The 12046-nt window shown below is 46.4% G+C and overlaps 1 protein-coding gene across 23 annotated transcripts in view; it reads left to right on the top strand.

Annotated features, from left to right (window-relative positions):
* KIFC3 (kinesin family member C3) overlaps positions 1–12046 on the top strand; it is a 49053-nt gene that overhangs the window by 15879 nt on the left and 21128 nt on the right. For 16 of the 23 annotated variants that reach the window (XR_014784637.1, XM_084812253.1, XM_084812255.1 and 13 more), the window contains 2 exons: positions 3018–3171; positions 11340–11536. Coding sequence is in view for 22 of the 23 variants with exons in the window: in XM_084812243.1 (XP_084668369.1) it covers positions 3018–3171; positions 11340–11536 (351 nt within the window). In the remaining variant the exon portion in view is untranslated. Of the gene's footprint in view, positions 1–3014; positions 3172–11339; positions 11537–12046 lie in introns of all 23 variants that reach the window. The other 7 variants (XM_084812254.1, XM_084812257.1, XM_084812250.1 and 4 more) reach the window with 2 other exon arrangements.

The raw sequence follows: 12046 nt of genomic DNA, 5'->3' as shown, positions 1-12046 counted from the left end.
CCCCCCCGCCCCCCCTGGTGAGCCAGCACCAGCTCCTGAAGCAGTTTCTTGTAAGTACAGAGTTGATCTTGTCATTTAGGGGGGAGTCTAACCAAAATTGTTCTCCTGAGATCAAGAGGCCACCTGCCTCTCATTACTAGCTGGAGAGTTCCGTTGAGGAGGAGGAGCAATAGCTCAGTGGTGGAGGGTTCTACTGATTCAATCCCGTGCTTAAAGAAATTCAAACAGCAGAGCTGGGCAAAACCCCTGCCTGAGACTTTGTTTGTAGAACCTCTCCCAGTCAGAGCTCAGTAGGCAGTGATGGGCTAGAAGCACCACTGGTTGACTTGGCATAAGGCAGCTCGATGTGTTATTTCAGGAGTGTTGGACCACTTCCAGCCCGAGGGCCAAATTTCATCTTGGAGAAGCACTCGGCAGTCACATTCCAGTGGTGGGTCTGAAGGCAAAAGGGCCAAAACACCAAAAATACCAGCATATTTTATCTTAAAGCTCTTATTGCCAGTAAGAGTCTTAGGAGAGGCATTTCAACCCTTTAGAATGGGGAAAAAACTGCAGAAAAGCCAGAAAATCACTAAACAATGGGCAGTTGGGGGAAAGGGGGTGGGGGGCCAGGGGAAGGGGACATGGCCATCTGGGGAGCTCCAGAGAGCCAGATCGGGCCTGCGGACCTGAGGTTAACACCCCTGGCTTATATGAATGGGACTGGGTCATGGCCCTCCACAACATCTACATAAGGGAATAGTTCAGCCGTCCCCAACCTGGCGCCCTTCAGACTTCAACTCTCAGCATCCCTCAGCCAGCCAGACTGGGGGAGGCTGGTATAGCTAATCCTTGACAAATAATATTTTGTTTTGAGTTCCTCACAGTGGGGTGGTCCTACAAAGCCATGGCTACAGATACGTAACCTTCAAAGAGTGGCAGACATTTTAAAAAATTTTATTGCAACTTTGAAGGCTAGTAGCTAGTGCTTTTTTTAGTAGACTCCTGATATTTCCAATTGCACTTTGGTGTTAGGGGATTGTGGACATCCAGTCAACCAGGCGTGTCTCCTTCCTGGGCCTCCCATGTTCTTGTCTGGCTCCTCTGCAAGCTTTAAAAAGATTAAAATTCCGATTCTAGTCATATTTATTAATTTATTACATTTCTATACCACCCAATAGCTGAAGCTCAATATATTTCTGCAGTAGGCATGAAAAGGAATAAGGAATAAACTATGGCAGCAGCTTTTTAACAACAAAATTAATTCTTAGATTTTGGAACCAGCCACACCCTTTCCCCATACGTTTATTGTGCTGTATTTTGCCACTGTCCCCAGGGAAATCACATTTTCTCAGTAATGCAAAACTGCTGTTTACATGATGGCAAAACATGATTATCTGTACATTTTAAAAAACTTACACTTATGTCCTACTTTTACATGGGGCTTCAGAAGTGACTCAACAAAGAGACTGAACAGGCTAGCACCCTTTTAGCTTCAACAGTGCTGCAGCCTCAGATGCTCCCAGATCATTCCTTGGGCCCAACATGACTATCTTCCCACCACCACCTTGACTGCAAGCACAACAGTGGTGTTTCTGAGTGCATAATGGTCACAGGTACCTCACTGTGACTAGTATTGCAAATCCTTCTACCTTAATCACGATGATTAAACTTTTTTTTCAGAGACTGAGTATTAGCACTTGTACTTTTCAAGCGCAGAACCAACCAACCCCAGCAATGTTACTGTGCTGAGGTTAGTACATAGTGGGGGGCTTTGTTTTCCAAGCGGAAAGGGTAGAAGACTCAGTGGAATCATTGAGTGTACCTTTTTCTGTGCCATTCTGAATGGTGCAGTGGGCGTTCAGGAAAGGAAAATAGAGAACACATAGGAAAAAAGGCTGTACATGTTTCCCTCCTGATCATAGGGAGACAAGTAATGTAATAAGCAATATAAGTGATTTTGAACTGGTTTTGATTATTTTATCATTTTTTTATTATTAATTTGATTCGTACCCCATGTTTTTGCCAAAAAATGACACTCAAGGCAGCTTATAGGCACAATTAGAATTGATTAAAACAATACATTAAAATATAATAAAAACATAATGCTTACAGAATAAAAAATAAAAAACAGCTTCCAAACCAACAGACTCACAGGCCGAAGGCCTTCTTGAATAAAGTGCTTTTTGCCTGCCGGTGGAAGGACAGCAGAGAGGGAGCGAACCTCGCCTCCTTTGGGAGGGAGTTCCACAGCCTGAGAGTGGCCACAGAAAAGGTCCTCTGTTGGGTCACCACAAACACGTCTCTGAAGGTGGTGGTCTTGAAAGAAGGGCCTCTCCAGAAGATCTTAAGAACTGGGGAGGCTTGTATGGGAGAAGGTGGTCTTTCAGCTAGCCTGGTCCCAAGCTGTATAGGGCTTTATAGGTCATAACCAGCACTTTAAATTCTGCCCGGAAACAGACTGGTACCCAGTGAAGTTGTTGTAACAACAGAGTCGAATGCTCCCTGTAACCTGCCCCGGTCAACAGTCTGGCCACAGCATTCTGGACCAGCTGACGTTTTTGAACAGTTTTCAAAAGCAGCCCCATGTAGAGCACATTACAGTAGTCCAACCAGGATGTAACCATGTGTGACCATGGCCAGATCAGATGTCTCTAGGAACAGGCACATGCATGTTTTTTGCAGAGTTCATCAGAGTTTTCCCACCTGCTGCTACTGTTGCTTTGTTCATCTCCTAAGACAGCCAGACTCCCAAACTGTTTAGCAGGCAGCGCTGCACATGTGGCTGGCGGACCCAAAGAGCTTTGCAGAGGAACCTGCAGCTGCTGAATGCAATGTTTAAAACACACACACAGCCTGGATTGCTCTCAGTCAACGGGCTCCACCCTGAATAGCTTAGGGCTCCAAGGGGAAGGGAGAGCTCCCCCCACATGGTGTGTGGCAGAGCTGGACTGTCCAAAGCATTCCTCTTGGCTGTGGCCAAACGGCAAGTCAGGAGAGATCGTGCCTTCAACTAAGGGTGTCCATCTTGCCAGCAGGCTTTACAAACCAAGGTTCCCAAGGCCAGTTGTCAGTTGAAGAGTGAATCTTTGGCACCCGCAGCCAAGTTGGGCACACAGCAGAGGCTGGCAGCTGCTTACAGCTGCGATACCCTGGAGCAGGAAGCTGACGACGGGAACATGGAGAATGCAGGTACAGCAAATGCACAAACCCCACACCCATCTCAGCATCTGGGCAAACGCAGTCAGAAAACGAATGAGTGTAGTGATTAGACTAGCCCTCCCCAACCTGGTGCCATCCCGAAGTGTTGGATTGCAACTCCCATCATTCTCAGCCCATTGGCCATGCTGGCTGGGAGTGATGGGAGTTGCAGTCAATCCAACACATCTGGAGAGTACCAGGTTGGGGAGGGCTGGACTAGAATATTGGTTATCGACAGGGGAGACTTGGTCACAAAGCTTGCTTGGTCCCTTTGGCCAAGTCAATGTCTTTCAGCCTAACTCTGTGACATGATCACTGCCATGTATGCTACCTTGAGCCCCTAGGAGGGAGATCGGGATCCCAGTGGGATAGCTAAATTCATTTATTTTATTGTAATTGTATTTTATGTTTATTTATTTAAACTGTATCTCTCTCTTTGATTGGAGTCCCCAAAGTGGTTTACAGCTTTCATAAAATGCAACTCTTAAAACAGTTGAAAAATTAAAGTCAGGAAAGAAATGAATCCATGAAGAAAAATATTGGAGGGAGGGAGAGGGAAAAGGATAATAGATGAACAGAATGTTAAAATACTTAACCCCAAGCAAAGCAAATGATAGAAACCAAGATAGACAAACAAAAACCTCCCACATGTTCTGCTGAACGTTGGGATGGGTGGGGGCATGGAGGCAATTTTCAGCTGATCCAGGAGCAGGCCTTCAATGGTGTGTGTCTGCCTGCTTCCCTCTACTGGTTCTCTCGCACAGGGCAGTCGGTCTTACCTGGCTGCTGGTGTGTGTGGAAGGGGACAATCCAGCTAAATCAGGATCAGGTGTGTGGTGGTGTCTTCACCTTGCCCCTCTCCCTCTCCTTTTGCTATCAATACTGAGCTTGTGTCTTATGTGATCGTGAAGATTCGATGAGTTGACAATCTGTTCCTCCCTTTCCCGTGAATCTTCACATAGCCTCTGGCAACTGTCAGTCCTTTCTTCTTCTTCTCCCAGCTGTTGGTATTATGTTTGTTCCTTGGTTGTTCCTTAGAAGGTAAGTGAGAAGTGGGAGGGGTCAGAGGTTGTGTTGTGCAAACGTATTGCTGCCACCATGTTGCGTGAGAAATATGCTCAGCAGATTCCCAGTGTAGTCCTAGGAGTGCGGCTTGTTTTAACAATCTAGACAAATGCAGCAGCCGTGCTATCAGTCGCTAATCTCACTACCTTTGAATGGTGGATATATGAGTTTTTCAGCAATGTAACTGGCTGTCATAGTATCATTTAAAATGCTATTATAAAAATATTTCACTCATCATTCTAAAAGACAGAATATTGCATAAGAGCCTTTTTTGTAAAAACAACAATACCCTCCAGACTTCCTCATTTTCCACAGTAAAAATTGTGGGAAAACAGGGATAAACTGCCTTTCTTCCCAGTCTGCACTCCCCCTCCCCCCACAGGCCTTCACATCTGAAGTGTGGTGCGTCGCTCATAGGCAACTGCCCCATGAGGTATGTTGCAGTTGAATGTAGCATATATAGCTTGATGCGCAGCTGCTTGTTCTTCAGAAGAGCACAAGTGCAGAAGGCAAAGCACATTCCATGTGAAGCTTGCTATGGAAACCTGAACTCTGAACAATGCCAGCACTTACTTTTTTATATACATAGTTTCTAGCCTTTGTGGGTTCAGAAGACAGTTTGAAACTGTGTCTCTTCTGTGAAGAGACTAAAGTGTCTTGGGGGGGGGGGTCTTCACATGGAGCTTTTATCCTGCAATTGAGATTGATCCTTCACAGAAGTTTGCGGGCTCTTTATATGACGCTGTGATCCTCCAAGGCATCTCTTGCACTAAATGCCCTTTGTTCTGTTTTTAAATTGGTCATAGATAATGAGCTATCAAATTAGCCAGTTGTGTTCCACTTGAGTTCCCTCTGTGAAAAGAGAAGTGGCAAGAAGAGGAGCGAGATCAATGAAAGATAATGAGCTCCTTCACACTGAGCTTTTATCCTGCAATTGAGATTGCTCCTTCATGGAAGTTTGCTGGCTCTTTACATGATGCCGTGACCCTCCAGGGCATCTCCTGCACTAAATGCCCTTTGTTCCGTTTTTAAATAGATTGCAGATAATGAGCTATCAAATTACCCCCTTGTGTTCTGCTTGAGTTTCCTCCGTGAAAGGAGGAAAAGCGGCAAGAGGAGGAGCGAGATCAGTGAAAGAGAACGGCAGACTCGGAGATGGGGAGAAGGAGGGGGAAGGGGATGGGGGAAAAGGAAGCAGGTGAAAAAGGGAGTCGTCGTGATCCTGCATGTAAAATGGAAGCAGAAAGCCCCATTTTAAATGCAGAATTTTAGGCTGGTGTAGAGATGCCCAGAGAGAGACCATGTGTGGATGGGTGGGTGTGTTGTCCTTCTTTAAGAACAAAAGTACACCTGATAGTTTTCCCTTGCATGGAAGATTTTCATTCACCAATTGCCACATGGGAGGACCAATCCAGATTGGAATGCTGGTTCCTGTTGCGGGGGTTAGCAAGGTTTAATCCAATGCCGGCAATTTGCACTGGGGGAAGAAGCTCCCATTTACTACAGGAAGCTTTTTCTCCAATGCCAGTAGAAGGGCCCCAATCTGGATCAGAACCACAAGGGTGGGGGGCAAAGGGTTAAAGCTCCCATGCCCCCCATGGCAGGATCTGGATCAGTCTTCCCCGGTCACTTTCTCCCACCACCTATTTCACTCCCATCTCTGCTCCTCTTTTTGCTGTTAATGCTGAACTTGTATTCCGTTGTTTTCTCTCAAAAAGGCTGAACAGAACCCATGCTAGAAAAGTTACAGATTGGTTCCTCTGGCTTCCTTGCTCTGATCTTTAAAGACGTAATTGCCTGAGCTTGTCCAGACATATCAGAGTGAGGAGGCACTCCCTGATTTGTGCTGGTTTGGAAGTTGCAAGAAGTCTCATTTCTGCCCTTTCTGGGGCCTCACAACAAAGAAAGTGAGAGAGAGAGAGAGAGAGAGAGAGAGAGAGAGAATGCGTGGAAGCAAGGAGATTCTTAAAACAAGATGGAAACAGGACAGTGACTAAGAAAGGCAGAAAGTACTAAAGACAGAAGTAGGGTGTTCCAGTCGGAGGGCTCCTGGCGCTAACAGTCGAAGGCCTTGTGCAGCTGTTCAGTCTTTTCTTCCTTAACACTTTTTTTCTGGTAAGGAAAAAGACAAGAAGAGGTGGGAAAACACAGGGGGCGGGGATACAGATTGAGGATGCCATCACCTGGAGTGCTTCCAGATGGAGGGCTCTTTGTGCAGAGTCCTCCATCTAGAAGGCCTTGTGCAGCTATTCTGTCATTGTCTCCTCAACGGAGTTTCTGAGGTAAGAAAGAGGACGGCAGAAGCGGTGGGAAAACATGGGAGGATTACGAGTGGAAGACATTGTCGTCTGGACCCCTGTAAAATCCTGTGAAGGAGGCAGTGTGATTGTACAACAACACCTTCGTCTGGAAGTACCCAGAGTGAGTGGGGGGCAGTGGAGAAAAGCAATAGGCTAGCAATGGCAGGAGACAAGCACGCCTTTTCTTTACAAGCCGAAGCAAAGCATGTGGTAGTAGCTGAGCAAGCAGGACTGGGCTGCATATTCAGAATGGTGTGACACCTTGTGTACTGCAATCTTCTGGAGGACGCTTGCCTTTGAGAGTCAGGGGGCTGGGGTAGGCATTCAAATGCCAGCTGTGGATGTGTGAGGCCTTCGTTCAAACTCCTGCCTGTACACGAAGCTCCCTGGGTGGCCTTGGGACAGCCATTTTCTCACTGGAGCCAACTGCACAGGGTCGTTGTCAGGTGAAAAATGAGATGGTTCCATCACCACCTTTAAGCTCCTTGGAATACAAATACTTGGAATTTCAAGCTGTTTGCCTGGCTTCTGCAGTGCGCTTGCTCTCTGCTTGCGTAGGTAGATCTGCGGGGATGGAATGACCTCTTTTGAGCCTGTGCAACTGGTCATCAAGTTGCTGCTCTTGATACTAAAAGGTTTGTTACTGCCCCGGTGGTGTTTGTGACTTTACTGTTAGCTTCCTGGAGGGGCTGACGGGTTGGCAGAATAAATTGTGTGCAAGCATCCGAATGAGTTAGTTTAGTGGGTGGTTGGAAATACTTCCTCGCTGTTCAGACGTTGGCCTAAAACTCTTGTGGGAAAAGGTGCTTTTTTAACAAGCGACACCTGCTGCTTTATATTTGCCACACTGTGATAATTGGAGTATCCATCTTTTTCCTTTTAATAAAACCACATAGGGGTGACATTGGCAAGGAGTTATTAGTTAAATACACACACTCGGCTGATATGGAATGGTGACCCAACAGAATTTTGACTCCATGTTTTTCTGCACAAAGATCAGAACTCGCTTCTAAATTGCTGGCTTTCCAGTTGACAGTTCTGGATTGTGGGCCTGTTTAATGCTATTCTGGACATTACAGTTTCATCTGCAGCAGCCTTCCCCAACCTGAGGCCCTCCAGATGTGTTGGACTGCAACTCCCAACATTCCCCAGCCAGCTGGGAGTTGTAGTCCAACGCATCCGGAGTACACTTGGTTGGGGAAGGCTGTGCTAGAGCCTGAAGCAAACCATTTGAGGCTAGATGTGGCCATTGTTAATGTATGTCCTGCAAGGATATTTTGTGCTTTACAGAGGCCTTGGTCCTTCTCTCTTTTTTAATTATATCGTCACATAAAATACATAATGTATTGGCAGAAAACACCCACATATGCACAGACTAAATGCATCCTCAATTAATATTTAGTCCAAGGTTGTGTGATTACCTTACACATCAATAAATTAATACGTACAAATGAGTAATTCAGCCCTCTCTTATAGATTAATACAGCCTTCCCCAACGTGGTGCCCTCCAGCATGGTCAATGAATGGGAATGATGGGAGTTGCAGTCCCAACACATCTGGAGTGCACCAGGTTGGAAAAGACTGGTTGAATAGACCAACATATCAGTTCATCTGAATGTTCTCCTTCCCTTTCTTTCTGAATGAAAAACAAACCAACGGTCACTTTCAGGATCTCATTGCACCCATGGGTGTGTGTGTGTGTGTGTGTGTGTGTGTGTAACCACTTTAGTTTTATAAAAGGCAGGTAGAAATGTCAGAAATAAATATATACAAATTGGACCTGTAACAAAAAGTTGTAGTGAATCTCTAGCCCGTAACAGGAGTGCTCCTATTGAGGGCTCAGCCAGCCTGGAATAGGAACCCTAAAGTACTGTTAGTGGCTCACAGGGGGACATGTTTTTCCTTTCCCACCCTCCTTTAGACTTTCCCTGCTGTGTTCTCTAGGGCTCAAGATCGCTAAAAGACTTAGGCTTGAAACTGGCTGTCACCCTGCACCCGAGCAGATTATTTGCTATAAAGTGTGTACGTGTGTTTCTTTTTTTTAAGCTCATGGTGTGCATCCCCTTGACTCTAATGCTTTTCTCTAGAATACTGTGACCTGTTTAGGGGCTCAGCAGTCTTTTCCCCACCACCTTTTTAAAACTGACATTTTCAACATTCCATGTTTCTACTGCCCTCAGCCATAGACTTAACTGGTAACCTCAGTTAAATCAACTTTTATTTAATTTAGCCTCATTTTTATTTTCCCATCCTCCCCATCCTGGTCGGAATTAAGAGCCGCCCATAGAAAATAGCAAAGAAATCCAGTATTTTAATGTAGTTGCCACTGAATAGCAGTATCCGCCCCACCTTCCCATCACCATAAAAGATTACAGCAAAGACCTGTCTTTGTTCAGTATGGACCAAGAAGTTCCCTCTCTAGACACCGAGATGAGTTATTCTATTTTCTTACCTCTATGCCCTCAACATTTGAAAGGTCCTAGAAATTCACAGGGTTGTTATTGTTTGTTTTTATTTTTAAAATCTTTTAATTTAGAAATCTGTATACTCCTGTGTATGTAGAAACCAATGCCTGACTTATGGTGGTCTTGTTTTGCTTACAAAGTGATAGATGGTTGACCATCCTGTTCCTCTATTCAAGAGAAAGGGGAGTGGAAGAGAAGTTTGTGAGCGTGTGTGTTACTTCAAACAGTCAAGACAGGCTTGATGCTTTCCAGCCTTTCCTTTTTAGCCATTTTCTCTGCGGTTACAAGAGGAGGCTGACTCAAATATTTCTGCTCCAGTCCCAGGCTTGATATGGCTGCAGGAGTGGTGGAAGAGATTTATGAGGCTAAATAGGTAAATGTCCCCAACCTGCAAGGCCAACTGCCCAGCCTGACAGCCTTCCTTTTGCCCTCTGGCAGCTCTTGTTATGGCTTCACTGGAGCAACACGGCTGTCCTGCAGTAGGATCTGGGAGCTTTTTCCAGAGCTGGGATCCTGGTCAAACACTGTTAACAGCTGGGCAGGGTGGTGGTTGCAAGCCTGTCTCTGCTGGGGAAACCAGTAACAGAGGTCTGGGGGTGGGGCGCTAACATTACTTTATGTATATATTTAGTTGATACCCCGCCTTTTACCAAAACATTGCACTCAAGGCGGCGTGCAATGCCAATGTGGTTTGGTGTCAATTGTATGAGGGCTATTGGTGCAGCCTTAAGGTTGCTGATCATTTAACTATTTCTCAGAAATGTTCTTCATAGTTCTTGGCTATCAAGTTCTCTCAGATGTGGATGGTCCTTTTTTATTCCTTCTCCACTTTTTTTCGTAAACCAGCCATTGTGGGTGGGACTGGGAGGGGGGAGGATTTTACTATTTTGGGTTGCCCCCAGCATATACTAGTTATGTTTCACATCATCAAATCATGGGTTCTGTCTGTGTTTTTCTTTCTTGCTGGTGGTGACAGGAATTCAGAATGCGATGGGCGAAGAGCTCCTCTCCATGGGGCACAGAGGCAGCGTGGTATTTATCTACAGTCCCATGCTTGCGTGTATGGTCATTGTGTGCATCCCACTAGCCAAACTCCTTTGGGGAGTGTTGGCTAGCCGCTGGTGATGTGGCATTTCTGTGTCTTCTTCTCTGTGTTATTTTGCCATCTCTGTGAGATCCACACACACGTGGCTGAGCTTGGAAAGCTGTTTCTCTGTTCTCCCCCATAGACCAGAAGCCCCTGTTTCCTTGCGCCAATGAACAATGCTTTCTTAAAATACTGTGCCCTCCAGACGTCTCTCCAACACACCTAACTTTTGTAGGTAAAAATTGGAGGTAGCGGCATTGGCCCTTTGGAAGAAATTGAAAACCAACAGTAATGTAATAACTTTTATTAGGACCAACTGAAATATTACACAGCAGTAAGCAAGTCTTCTTATTCAGGCAAGTTGTTCAGTAAAAGAAAAAGGGAAAAAAGTTGTATAGGGGGCAGGGAGAGAAAAGCATATTTGGGGGTATGATAGAGAAACCCTGAAGTGTGTAGACTTAGGTGGCATTCTGCCAGAGAAGGGAACCTCTGGCATAATGGATGCCCCCTTTTCCCTTGCAGCCTCCCGCCCCCCCAAATCTGCTCCAGAGGGTTGGGGGACCCTCTGGAGAGAATTTGGGGATCGCAGGGTGCTGCAGGGGGAGGAGAGGACTGGGAAGTCCCCTCTCGGGAGCAGACTTCTCACAGTGATCCAACCCTTAGGATGCACGCCTGTGCACACTTGCCTGGGAGTATGTCCCATTGAACTCAATAGGGCTTACTTGTGAATAGACATATATAGGATTGGGATGCACGTTGGGTTAGTTCCTGCTAGGTGGAAAACAGATTTCAAGTTGCACCACGGGCTTCTGGGATAGATGCCAATTCTCCCTTTGAAAAAATCAGTGCCAGCAGTAATTTGGATCCTTCTCTGGCAACTGTTCAGGGTAAACACCTGCTCTGCAACATAATTCTTCTTTGACTCCCGCAACATGCCATTCCTTTCTTTGGGCGAACCGGCGAACCTGGGGCTTGGCTAGCTGCTCTGCCCGGGGGTTTGCCTGGAGAGGTAGCTGGCGGCTCCTGGCACAGTTGGGCGTCCTTCCTGCACTGGGGCTTGGCTGTTGCATTTCCTCCTGCATCAGCCCTTCAGGGGAGACCGCTTCATAGTCCGTGCTGTTTGCGGCTCCTCATGGTGTTGCTCTGCCACTTCGTCACATGCCACTCTCCCCCTCATCTCGTCCACAGCCCTGCCTGCCTGATGCCTTGTCAGCTTGATTGTGCTTTCCTGTGTTGTTGCAGGGAGGAGATTCTTCAGTGGGAAGTGGTCCAACTTGCCAGGGGCACACCAGCTTCCTATGGTTCAGAAATTGGTGGAGTCCCTGGCCCAGCTGCAAGAGGAAAAGCTGCAGCTGCAGCAAGAGTTGCTGTCGCTGCAGGAGAAACTTTCTGTGCAAGGGAGCAGCCAGCTCATGCAGACCGTGCAGCTACAGAGCCAGGTATTTTCTTTTCTTTGAGCCTCTTTGTAATGGAACAAGATATGTCTCTACTAGCTGTTTTTCTGGGAGCTGCTTGTGGAATCTGTACATCATCCTGGCTGGCATCCCTGATTAGTGCTCTCCATTGAGGTTTTGTCACGGGAGTCAGTGCCTCATTACAGAGGCGCCCCCCCCCCCCCAATCTCTGCAGAGACCTTGGGAGGAAGTTTTCTTGTTTTCAAGCATGCTGCATGAGACAGCAAGCTGGAGCACCTGCCTGTGAGTAATTCTACCCCAGCCTGCTGTTCTGTGTAGCACATACATTCTTCATCATCATGCTCTCTCTAGTTCCTTCTTATTCCTGCATTCGTTTGTGGGTACTGCAAAGGCACAGGACCAAATAGGAACAAGGAAAACAAAATGGCAAAAAAGTGCAACAAAGGGCCGAAGACATTGTGTAGACATGCCATGAAAGAATGACCAAGGTGTGCAGGGAAAAATGAACACAGCTCTTAGACTTACTACAGCTGA

This window comes from Heloderma suspectum, chromosome 8 (genome assembly GCF_057233095.1).
Source record: "Heloderma suspectum isolate Gila_16-S chromosome 8, 16-S_ref, whole genome shotgun sequence".
NCBI classification, from domain to species: Eukaryota; Metazoa; Chordata; class Lepidosauria; order Squamata; family Helodermatidae; genus Heloderma; species Heloderma suspectum.
The sequence above is the reverse complement of the archived record's forward strand: the minus strand, read 5'-3'. Positions and strand labels throughout refer to the sequence as shown.